At 38.8% G+C, this 13,960-nt stretch overlaps 1 protein-coding gene across 2 annotated transcripts in view; it reads right to left on the bottom strand.

Moving 5' to 3' along the window:
• LOC139746835 (transmembrane protein 104) overlaps window positions 1-13,960 on the bottom strand; it is a 79,249-nt gene that overhangs the window by 30,235 nt on the left and 35,054 nt on the right. Inside the window, exon 3 of one of the 2 annotated variants that reach the window (XM_071658430.1) lies at window positions 6,385-6,469. In XM_071658430.1, the coding sequence (XP_071514531.1) occupies window positions 6,385-6,469 (85 nt within the window). The other variant, XM_071658431.1, reaches the window with a different exon arrangement.

The following is a 13,960-nucleotide window of genomic DNA, read 5'->3' as shown; positions in this document are numbered from 1 at the left end:
CAACCAATGTGATGACTGATGCATCAACTAGCATGCCACTTGTGACTCCAACAACAGTTACCAAGAAACAGACCCATTAATAAGTAGTCTAATACCTCGGCTGCAGCATTACCAACAAACACAGCCATCAGTGCATGGCATGCACTTCATTGCCAGAATTGCCACCACCACCTCCACCTAAATGGAATAAAACTAACAACTTCATCCATGCTGTTGCATGAGCAAACCCCAACTTGCACTCAACCAGATGGACAGCCACCTCTGACTATGCTGCCTTGTGCCACATTAATGTATAAAGTGCTCAACTCTATTCATAGGAAACATTACCTCACTTCCTACTGTTGCAATGCACATCCCTCACATTGCTACAACCTCAAGCAGTTCCACTGTTAATCCTCTTAAGAGTTACAGGGCCCTAAAACTGTTATAACCACTGAAGCATTGAACCAGGTCCCTAGCACTGTTACAACTTCTGCTACAGCTGTAGTTACACTCTCGAAAGAAGTACCATACAACTCCAGCATCACTAATTCCTCTGCTGCAGCCTCACAAGACTTTAAGATCTCTACCTCTTAGCTGCAGTCACTATTTTCACTTCAACCTTTACTGTAGCACAACAGGACTCCAGAAATCACTATCTCCTCTGCTGCAGTGTTTAATACTTCAGCTTCACTACTTACTCTGCAGAAGTGTCACAGGTCCCTAGCTCATTACAATCTTTGCAAAAATTTCACAGGACCTCATCATTGCTCATTCCTTGTAGCAGCATCAAAGGGTCCCACCATCTCTGAATCCTCTGCTACAACATCAAAAAGCCCTAGTACTGCTGCCCCTTCTGTTCCAGGACAAGATCTCATCATCAATACAACCTCTGCTTCTCCATCACAGAACTTCAGCACCACTTCATCCTCTGCTGTATCATCAGAGGAGTTTTTCCTGTAGCAGCATAACAGGATCCTTGCAATGCCTCATCTGCTTCGGCACTACCTCACCCTTTGCTAAAGTTTTAGAAGAACAAGGCAATATGCCTTCTGCCTCTCTAGAAGCACAATGTGATTCTAAAACTGTCTAACCTCCCTTTCAGCAGAAGAGTTACTACCAGAAAACTAACCCGCACAAATGGAAGGCAAGTAGTTCCAAATACAGCAATATTGTTATACTCCTCATCATAGGTATATAGGCCTTATAACTATCAGATGAACAACTGGAAAGACTAAAGCCTTCTACAACTTGATTTCCTCTTAACTATGAACTATACAGCTACAATGAAATACCCAACAAAACAACAGGGTACAGGTGTATTTCATTCTTATGACACTTGAGAAATATGGTACTGCCTCTCTAGAAGCACAATGTGATTCTAAAACTGTCTAACCTCCCTTTCAGCAGAAGAGTTACTACCAGAAAACTAACCCGCACAAATGGAAGGCAAGTAGTTCCAAATACAGCAATATTGTTATACTCCTCATCATAGGTATATAGGCCTTATAACTATCAGATGAACAACTGGAAAGACTAAAGCCTTCTACAACTTGATTTCCTCTTAACTATGAACTATACAGCTACAATGAAATACCCAACAAAACAACAGGGTACAGGTGTATTTCATTCTTATGACACTTGAGAAATATGGTACAAACTTGCATTATGACACAATGTTTATCCTTCGTAATTCTGATATACAAAATATTTTTTCCTTTGATACTATCTTTTTTCATAAACATTCACTACTTTCTGCATCAGCGAGGTACCGTCAAGAGCAGATGACTGAGACTCATCATGCATCTTATAATGATGTCACAGAAAAATACCCTTCAAATCACATCCAACACATAAGTAAAATACACTTCAATTCATATCCCATCCACTCGAGGTCAGCTTATAAACAAGAATGTGTGATCAAATGCTTCTTCTTGCCACATCTATCCCTGATGTTATCTACCATTTCCCACATACTTTTAGAAAATGATTGGGTAAGGAGGATACACATCTCAACTTGTGTTTAGTAAGGATAAGAACAGCTTATTGTGGAAGAAAATGCTAACCAAAACATTCTATAGAAGAGATAAAAAGTGCTCCAGGGATCAAGGTCACCAAAAATCATTTAAGGCCTCTACTGGGATGGAAGGAAATGTTAAGGGAGATTTAAGCTTAAGCCCTTGCTAGTGTTTCATTAAAAAAAATCCCAGGGCTATGTAGCATGCATTACCTGTATTACCTGAAACTAAGCTGTCTCTTACTAAGAGTCATTCTGCCTCCTCCCTTGTCTTCACTTTTCTTCCTTGCTACCATGGGTTCCTCTGAACAGAACAAATGAGATCTTATCTCTTTAGTAAGTTTTGTCTCTACAACAATATTAAGTGTATTTTCCCTAATATGATCCCTGAATTCCAAATCTTTATCACTACCTACTAATCCATCTGTATTCGTATACATTACTTTCAGTCTGACATTACCATCACCTGACACTTCTGCTTCTCCTTCCTCTTGTCTCACTTTCTCATGATATCTTGTTTTTTGTCTTCCAACTGTATTCTCTGTGTGTTTGAGTCTGTGAAACTACCTACTTGTATTGCACTGTATGGTGGAGCCCTACTTTTTGAAGCATCCCTACTACCACACAAATTTTTTAACATCTGTACACTGTCTGCTTCTACTATATCCAATTCACTTTATTTCATTCATCCACAACTCATACTAAGTACTTCTTTGCATTCTTTAATTTCATATTATGACCTCCAAATGATCTATTCCAAAATTTTTTGAAGAGCTATTCAGTTAACACCATCAATCTCTTAAAAATTCAAGAATGTAATCATTCATTCCTCTGTCTTCTTTCTTCCTGCCAGGGCAAAATATAGGGCTCAAGCCTTTTCTTGTAACTTAGCTCTCTTGTCCTCTGGACCTTCTCTATTAGCTTCGCAATTCTTTAGGCTGCATATTTTAGTTTCAATCTTGCTTAAGATAAGAACAGCTTACTGTATATTCCTTATCCATATCCTTGAATGTTATTCTACTTTTAAGCAGCACTCTGTTTTTCTCCTTTACCATTCACATAATGTGGAACTCTGGTAACAGGTTAGGGACAATGTCATCGCCAAATCCCTCTTACACACAGACTCCTGGAGCTATTTCCTGCTAAGAACTGTGTCCCTTCCTCAGTAACATGTTTACTAGGAATGAATTTCATCAACCAAGTTTCAGACCAAATATAAAGTCTAATGTAATCCATACTTTTAGTGAGTACTTTACATCAGTCAAGAACAGTAATGGTCCCAGAACAGAACTCTGTGCCACTTTACTAGAAATCTCTACCCATTTCAAGAAGGCTCCTCTAATGTGCATCTTCTGTTCCCTTCCACAGAGATATCTTCTATCTACTGAAGAAATCTTCCCCTTATTTCTTCTCCCTGATGATCCAGCTTCTTAATCAGCCTCCTATGTACACTACTGTCAGATGCTTTCCATATACAAACAATCCACCCAGCCTTCCCTTCTGTGTGCATGAGTGGAAGACTGGATGAAATATTTCTTATGAGCTTGAGCTCATGTTTTATCTTCTCTACATTCGTTTCATTCAATCTAGTTTTTCATTCTTCTACTGTATTTGGTAAGTTCCAAAATGAATGTCCACATTTTTACACAAGTTTTTCAAAACCTTTGAACTTCCCACATGCTAAGACCTTGATGTTATCTACAATATTAACCACATAACTGACACGTACATCTAACAATTAGTAATGCTACAGGTGAGTGAAGGGTTTTACTGGGTCATTATATTCTGTCTACTATATTTCATCACAAACTCAGAATACCCTGTACTAAATTCACTCATGGCAGAATCAAAAGATTACAGCAATCTTTCCTCATTAAATGATCCAAAGGGTCAGGAAATACATCTCTCTCAAAATGAAAGTAACTGCAACAATAAATATCATAATCTTAGAAACAAAGTCTAGACAAGGATCAACGTCTCTTCTAAAAATTAAAACAATCTGTTTTGTAAAGAGGATAAACAACAAACAACTAATTTTTCTAGTGATATTCAAAACCAACAACAGTGCTTTTCTTGTAGCACATCTTGACAATAAAACATGGATTTCCTTAGTTGGAGTCTGTGACATTATAACTGCTAAAGGCAGGTACCACAAGAACTACTGGTACAAGACTGCATACAAATATGCCACATCAAAAACTGAAAAGAAATGCACAGATCTTGCACTGATATTTCTGCCATGCAACATCAGCATGTTAATTAGGCAAAACAAATCCTGATGAGTACTATAATGAATGGATATTTTGGCCTTCAAAGGAAACATTCAGACATTTCATAACTGCATGAATCCATTTTCCACTTTGTCTTTTCATTGTATGTCAAAACGGGAACCATGGCAAAAAGTATTTGTGATGAGAAGACAACCAAGATGCTCAGTAAGCCATCCAACAAAGCAGATGATTATTCTTCTTCTATTATATATCAAAATTCAAATTTTGTCATGCCATACAAGTCATTGTAATGGTCAATGTAGATTATGTGACAGTTTACAACGGTATGAATTTGTTATATGGTGGTCAATCATTAATTGACAGCAGAAAGATTAAAAGCAAAGAAACTTAGGAGATGCATAAAATGAGAGTGTTAAGTGCTGCACCTTAAGCTTAGCTTCAGTTGGTTTCATGCAACTTGCTTCATTACTGTACTGGTTATGTATACTGTAATTTTAATCAGGAATCACTGAAGTTAGTGGCAACAGTTATCTTCAATTTCTGAACATTCTTAGCTCACTGTACAGCTTAATTATGTTATTTCTAAATTAAACAAGGTTATACTGACAAAAATAGCTATGCAGCTATTTTTCTTCTTAAGAAAGCATCCATCCTTTCATGTAATTTCTATACCATCTTATTATTTCCATTAAACTTCATTTTCATTAAACTTGAAATTTGGTGTGAATCTTTTTTAAAAGTTTGTGAAGTTTATAACTCTTGGATAAACCCAAGACACACATAAAAGCATGCGACTTTTCTGAAGTCATGTGAAACTTCTTCACTATATATTTTGAAGGTTGCTCTTTAAACTTTTTACCATCAAAACACAAGAAAAGGTAATGAATAAAGATGTCTGTCCTTTTACAGTAATAGGTAGCAAAGATATATCTGCCTTAATCAGCCCATCTGTGTATTCCTCCAAGTCATATGTGCTGTACATCTCAACAATCATGTAGGACTTTAGAGGCACCTGATTTGATACCTTCAGTTATAAAAGCTACTGCCAAGATGATAGAGTAAACTGGCAGCAAGCAGAATGAATGTATGACATGAATGGAACATCCAATTCAACACAATGCACCACCTGTGGGTTCTTGGTGGCCAATGGATAAGGAAGAAATCACTATTAAGTGATACCCTAATGTTAAAGGGTATTGCCACTTTTTATATCAAAGGCTTTATCAAACAGATCTTTGAATTCATTGGCAAGTAATGAATCGCATAAATCCCCTAAAATTCAACCACTAATGTTATCGATGACTTTAATGAAGATTCAGGTGTCTCCTATGTATAACTCCACTTTAGAAATGCTACAGTAGGTATATTTCAAATCAGTGCAAATTTCCTATATCTGTATGACATGATTTTTTTCAGACAATACAGGTCAAACATTTTTGTGATCTGATTAGCATAACCTGATTCTTGATTACTGGATTAACTATCTCTTCTCTAAGGTTATAAAGGTGTGTTATCATAGCATGACAATTACATGCATGAAAAGCATTTTCTTTTCTGAATACTGTGTACAAATTTTAACAACTACTTTTGCAAAGGCTGAAAGTTCCAGTCTATATAATATTCCACTTTCTCATGAGCATTGTATCACCGAATGGCATGAGGGGATATGTATTCATGCATATCTTGATAACAAGAGGCGTAATTGCTTATTTCAGAACTTTTAGTTTGAAGCAAATCCATCCAACTTCTACACCAATAAGTTTCAGAGATATCTAGTACGACTTTTATAATTAACTAATAAATAATTCCATGAATAATACTTCACGAAAAAGCAACAAACTTCTAAAATAAGCATTTGTGTCACAGTGGGGGAGAAACGACTAACAACCACAAGAATGCAAAAGAACAGACAGCAGTTAAGAAAGCCCAAAATACCAAGATGGATGTCATCGAAGTCAGAGGGTCGTTAGCTCCATCCTGGGGACATGGTGAGGCTGTAGCAGTACAGGTGGCAGTTAAGGTGGAAGCAGAAGTGTTGGTGGTTGTGCATAAAGACTGTAACAAGGTATCTGCTGATGGTGATGGAGGTGGGGAAATGTGTTGGAGGTGATGGTTTTGATAACGAAGATGATGGTCTGGAGAGGAGGCAAAAGGCACCTTCTTGAGCTGCTTCATCCGTCGCCAATGGTTGATGGCGTTGGCGCAGGCCATGCTCTCTACCACCCATGTCGTCGTCATGAAGCTGAAAAAGATGTAAAGTTATCAAATATGCAGTGAACATGAATACAATATGCTTACAGGGTTGTTTCACAAGATACTTCTATTATACTTATCAAAAGTCCAATCAACAATAAAACAAAGATCATGTGAATTCAAATCATATCCATTACAAGAACTCCAGAAACCAGGTTAGGTACTTGAATCAAAACATGAAACATCGTTCATTAATCTAACATCCTCCACTGATTTATGTCAGTGTTTAGGGTTATGAGATATGATTGAATCATGCTGCTTAATTTTGTAGCCTACAAGAAGACATTAAAGTCATTGCCTAAATGAAGGATATGACTTCTACACTCCAATTTTGTAAAAACATCACTCATGGAGTTCTGTCTGGGAGAATCAAATGGAATAAGTGAAGAAGTGCCCGAGGAACAAGAATAGATCTCAAGTAACTGAAGGCTCGAGGAGAACTATCCATTTTTCTTTATCATATTATCATCAAATCAAAGAATCACCCAAAACTGCTACATAAATTCATTAAAGCTAACCATCTATAGGTCAGATAAATGGATTAATCATCAACTATTACCACTATTATGTTACAGGTAAGATGGAAGAAAGACCCTGGAAAGCAGTGACACCAAAAGAAAGAGCAAATAAGCTTTTGAAGGAGCTGAACTTATACAAGACCTGTGAAGCAGATGATACCAGGTAGAAAATACACCACAGGTGCCAACCTGCTAAAGAATCCTAGGAGTTCACTTAAGACCCGACTCATTCCTAGAAAAATCATAGGAGAACTCTATTGAAGGATGCAAACCATACCCAGTTAAAAGTACCTTTAAACCTATGATTAAGAAGAGCATTCTCAAGGTCTTGATAATGTAAGTTCAACCCATGGTAAAGTATCCATTAGGTTAGCTTCCTGACAGGAGGAAATGGATAGGAATGCAAGGAAAAGTCCAGCAGTATGCGACAAAAATGGTGGCATAATTCAGAGATGAGGAACGGTGGGAATGGTGCCTGACTTAAAAGGGTGAATTATAAGGGAAAAAGCCACAGGACTGCTCATACAGACAAATTCCATAGTGTTTTGTTTTTATTTTACCGCTTTCAGTCAACAACAAATATATCACATATGCTTAAGCACTCTGATCAACTGCATGGAATATATTACGTGACTATCAAATAATGACAATATGGATAAAAATAAATTTAAACAGTTGAGCATTATTCATAATGCTGTACATCATACATACAATATATAAAACTAATCTTTCAAGTAATTAACTTTATTATCCCAAAAATTTATGGCTAATATAACAACAATGCTAATCAGTAGATATATAAATTCTGTATCACATTAAAACTGCACTATCAATATGAGCAGTACTAACTGACAGATCCTGTTACTTTGTCAATACTTTTTGAAATACAAAATTTTACAAATACGCAATTCAAGTAATGCTAAATGCATAATTGCAGCAACAACTAAAGTATGATGCAAAATATAGTTAAAGAAAACTTCTGATCATGAACTATCAAGTTACATTGCTAGACAATAGCATCCCAAACACTAATTTCTTGCTTTTACTTTCACTATAGAATTTTTCCAGCTTTTATCTTTTTCTCTGCTTTTAGGTACTTTTGTTCTTCCTTTATTTCATCAAATCGTATCACTGAATCCTCCATAATTCTAGTCTATGGAGTATCTATCACAGTATCTATCAAGGATTCATGTCACGTACTCATGAAATATAATTCAATTCCTACTACATCTCATCGTAGGCAAGAAGCTGCTCCTCTTAAAGTCTCTTTACATCTTTTCTTGTTTGTGGTCCTATGACTTACAAAGAAATCATTTTCTAACGTTCTTACAGCCTTATCTTCCTTTCCTAATTCCTCTTTATCTTCTATTTATGTTGCTATATTAGATATGTTTAACAGAGGAACCCTTACCATGTGCAGCTGTTATACTCCACAACCAAATACACCGATACACCATCAATGGAAGTCATTTATGAAAACCACTACACCAGCTCAGGAACCACGACTCAAACCACCACCACCACCATTACAATGCCTCATCAAACCACAACTCGTATACCGTATATCATAACCACTTCACTAGTCTCAAGAACCAAATATGTCACACACACCACAACCGTCAAACTGAAATACCAATCCCGAATGCCATACAATGTACTGCGAACAACCACACACCGCCTCACCAGCTAAGTAAGAGTTATTGATCACAATCACCACACCCTGCATATATATATATATATATATATATATATATATATATATATATATATATACGAACATAGTGCATAGAAACGCGCACCCTCATAGAACATACAAACCTCCAATAGCCAGGATCGAACTCGGGACTCCTGTGCAAGAGGCGACAATGCTATCCGATAGGCTATGGGCCTGGCCAAGAGGAAATAACTATTCGAATACTATGTACTCGAATACCATTCGTCTCACGTTGGTGAGCAATGGGGTCTACACTATGCACAAACATAGCGCATAGAAACACGTTTCTGTGCACTATGTTTGTATTCATATACCTCCGCGTTGTACAGTTAGGTTAGGTAAAATGCTATCTGCTGGCTATGTGCGCCTGTTGGGAAATGACCGGTGTAGACCCCGTTGCTCACCAACATGAGACGAAGGGTATCCTAGTACATAGTATTCGAATAGTTATTTCCTATTAGCCAGGCCCATAGCCTAGCGGTTAGCATCCCCGCCTCTTGCACAGGGGTCCCGGGTTCCGTCTTGGCTGTTGGAGGTTTGTATGATATATATATATATATATATATATATATATATATATATATATATATATATATATATATATATATATATATGACAATTCAAACAGCATCAAACCGCACCGCTGGGTTCTAACAAGACTATCTGTGATCGTGACCAGACTGATGTAAAAGGACAGATTTTAGTGTCGATTGGATGAACAACAGTTGCACAGGTGTTCATGCACGTCTGACCGCTGGGTTCATGAAAAGGCGCTTCACAACCGGGTAAAAGTCGGTAGATCATCACCGCTGGGGAGATTTGCCAGTGAATGCATCAGATGTGAATGTGGCTGAGGTGTGAGCATGACGACACAGGGCGGGGTGAGTGGCTGACCTCAAGGGGTCATTACACCATCACCCGCCACTGACCGGCTGCCCTCCCACCGGCCAGGCGGGAGGAGGGCTCCTCACGTCGCCTTACCTAACAAATCACGAAAAAACAACAACTGAATCTTGACCACATACCCAAATCACCAACATAACTCATTCAACGACTTCAAATATTTTTCAGAAGTACCGACATATTCATTTCCAAATGCTGTATTCTTCCGTCAGCCCTAAATCTAATAGGTATCTGCCTTAAAAACATCTTGTAGATATACATTACTGGTCGTTCTCCCTGCTATGTAATGGCATGAGCCCCTATATCAACCACCCTTATTCAATTTCTGCTTTCATAACGTTGTAATTTAATGCTGAGGAGAGAGAGAGAGAGAGAGAGAGAGAGAGAGAGAGAGAGAGAGAGAGAGAGAGAGAGAGAGAGGTGACTACCCTCACTGCTGGCTGGTACTTAATGTGTCAGCCTTGCATTTGTTGATTCTTACCTCTTAGTACACTGTATCACAAGTGAATCAAAAGCACAGACTCATGACAGTGGTTGGAATCTTATGCGGCTAAACATCTCTAGGTCAATCTACTAAACCATTTGATTAATAAAAACACTATTCCACAGACATATAAGGAGGAGAAAAAGGGTTTTAAAGTCATCCTTCTGATGACGCACACAGTACATACATACATACATACACGCAGCCCAGCAGAGTAACCTACTTTCAATGATCCTGTCTTACACTATACGGGCGACGCGTCGGTGATTTTATATATATATATATATATATATATATATATATATATATATATATATATATATATATATATAACGAGGAGAAGTGGGAGACCAAATTGGAGGTGGAAAGATGGAGTGAAAAAGATTTTGAGTGATCGGGGCCTGAACATGCAGGAGGGTGAAAGGCGGGCAAGGAATAGAGTGAATTGGATCGATGTGGTATACCGGGGTTGACGTGCTGTCAGTGGATTGAATCAGGGCATGTGAAGCGTCTGGGGTAAACCATGGAAAGCTGTGTGGGGCCTGGATGTGGAAAGGGAGCTATGGTTTCGGGCATTATTGCATGACAGCTAGAGACTGAGTGTGAACGAATGAGGCCTTTATTGTCTTTTCCTAGAGCTACCCCGCGCACATGAGGGGGGAGGGGGATGGTATTCCATGTGTGGCGAGGTGGCGATGGGAGTGAATAAAGGCAGACAGTGTGAACTGTGTGCATGGGTATATATGTATGTGTCTGTGTGTGTATATATATGTGTACATTGAGATGTATAGGTATGTATATTTGCGTGTGTGGACGTGTGTGTATATACATGTGTATGGGGGTAGGTTGGGCCATTTCTTTCGTCTGTTTCCTTGCGCTACCTCGCAAACGCGGGAGACAGCGACAAAGCAAAATAAATAAATAAATATATATATATATATATATATATATATATATATATAAATATATATATATATATATATAATGTTTTGAGGAAAATATGTGGGGGGAGGGATTTGATCAAGTAATCACGGAATGAGAAAGATGTGGTAAGAAAAGCAAGGCTGAGAACTGAAGAGGGTGCGCTGAAATGGTTTAGTCAAAGGGAAAGAATGAGCGAGGAGAGGCTCACAAAAATGTGTCACAAGTCGAGAAGAGAATCAGTCCAAACTAGAGATGCAAATAAGGGGTGAAATGGACGAGGCCTCGCCATCAGCTAGTGTGAAAGGCCAATACGTAATACAGTGCGCTGGAGCAATGTCTTATTCAGAGGTGATAATAATGGACTGAACCAGGGTATATGAAGCAACCAGGAGGGAGAAAGCCTGGAAAGGTATGTTAGGCCTGATTATGGAGCTGTGATTTCGGTGAATTACACGTAACAGCTAGAGAATGGATGTGAACCAATGAAGCCTATTCTTCGTTCCTGGCGCTTTGTCGCTCACGCGGGAAACTGTGTGGTAGTACTATTAGTGTGTACGTTTACACATGAATTCGTGCTAGGGTGAACGTGTTGGCAATAATGGTCGACACACACATTGGCAACCAACATCCTTGTAACCTCATTGCGTCTGGCGAAGAACATATCGCCACCTGCACCTACGTATAGATTGATATGGTCTTTCAACTTCAACACTGAAATCTAGTGAACAACAAAACGATTTTATGATAATCCACAAGAAGATGCTTGAAAGAAGTATGAATATACAAAAAATATATACTAAATATGGGAAACAATTGTTTAATAAAACAATAAAAATCATGTGAATTTCTCACATATTCAGGATTTTCAATACCGGCTTCTAGAGCATTGACGAGTGGCCAAGTCTTGAATCATGGATGTGGTGGAAGGGGGAAAAGTATCAAGAAGGAGAGTGAGCAGCAGAGTGACTGTTGCATGGCAGGAGGCGGTGGTGGTGATGATGGAGGCAACCTGAGCCACACGGTGGGGGATATACCAGTGCTGGGAATACCTCTACCACCGAGCCGACACCAACATGGGCAAGGGCGGCCAACAACACACTAAGCGCCATCGAGAGGGGGGAGTAGACGGAGTTTTAAAAAAAACTCCCTGTTAATGGTGACTGAGTAATTATATAACTTCGCTTTAAATCCTCATCAATATCTTGGAAACATACTAGGTTGTGACTAGGCTGTGATTACTTGTGTTTAATTGATGCTACTCTAGAATATCCTGGAGCTGCCATATACCTATTCATTACGAGGCGAGTGGAGGTGCACTTCCTTCGAAAACCAATTGAGAAACACATTAACAAGTGACATTTCTCTACAGCTACAATAACTACCCTAGTGTGAATTCATCTAACCTATTCCCCACATGAAAGTGGTTTTAGAGGCATTATATCCTTCTTCCACGGCCTGCATTCAACTCTCATCTTCATAAAACGACCAGCTATAGGCAGGTACCAGCATGAAAGACGAGGTAGGACGCGCGTAGCAAAGTAGACCAGCAGCCTATCTCACACCACTCGTGACGTCGACACACACCACCACCACCACAACAACAATGTTTTCCTGTCTCGTCATTGTGTTTTCAGTATCAAATCCTTCTTTAAAATGAAATTCATTTGCAGACAGCAAGAATAACGAAACATCAATGGCTCAAGCGACAAGCTAGAGTGGAGTGAAAAATTAAGAAGGACGGGGAATGAATAATGTATAGACCGTGATAAGGTCGGGGGGAGGACGAGTCAGGGAGAGTAATGCACCTTCGGAGTTACAGTCCTCTCTGGGCAGCCAAACTCGGGAAAAAGAAAACGTACAGACCCGCATGGGTTCGAATCTTGAGTGCGGCAGTCGGCTCACAACCAGTCCCAGCTGTTCATCCTCCCCATGAGGTCAGCTTCAGCCGACACAGGAGCCAGGGCAACATAAATACATACAGGGGTCCCGGGTTCGATCCTGGCTGTTGGAGGTTTGTATGTTCTTTGGACGTGCGCATTCATATGCACTGTATTAACACACACAAACACACACACACACACACACACACATATATATATATATATATATATATATATATATATATATATATATATATATATATATATGTTCAAGAAACGGGGCACCATGAGTGTAAAACTTTCTCCCTGTAACACAAAAATAGCTATCACACTGGCTTTAATGTTCCGTAAGACTTGGCCCTGGGATCATTGCTCTTTCTAGATCTATGTAAATTACTTGCCAGGAAGTAGTGCTGGATTCATACCTGAATATGTTTGCGGATGATACCAAGATCATGAGGGAAGCAAGTGTTCAGGACTCCATCATCAACAAACCAGGGGATCCAGACACACTCGAGCTGGTATGAGACGTGGTTGATGAAATTCAGCTCGAGTCAATGCACATAAGGATGGACGGGTCATCAGTAAAGGAAAAACTGCTAGTCAAAAGACGTTGGATTGTGTGCGCAAAATGGAATCGCCAAAGTAACTTAAAATGTCGCCAAAGCCGGACGGACCTTAGAACTGTGCTAGAGACAAATATGTCGGCTGGTAAAGATCAAAATCGCATTCACGAACAGGGATACAGACGTATTCTGCAATTTCCTCATCCTACAAAAGACCAAAACTAGAACATACTTCTCAAGTTTGGTCGCCGCACTTTTAAGACACAATGAGAACTTACGGAGAAGGTCCAGAGGAAGACAACACAAATGACTGGGAAAAGAAAAGTACGATCAAACAATATAATGATGTCAATATAATAATGTCAGTAATGACTCTTCAAGAGTTCTTTGAAAGATGCCAAGAACAACTGGAAGCCATAATATGAATCTGAGCAAGAACCTTGTAAAAAAAAAAAAAAAATAAAAAAATACGCACAGCACGTATGTTTAAA

Source organism: Panulirus ornatus, chromosome 66, assembly GCF_036320965.1.
Source record: "Panulirus ornatus isolate Po-2019 chromosome 66, ASM3632096v1, whole genome shotgun sequence".
NCBI lineage: Eukaryota > Metazoa > Arthropoda > Malacostraca > Decapoda > Palinuridae > Panulirus > Panulirus ornatus.
This window is presented reverse-complemented; position numbering and strand designations above follow the sequence as displayed.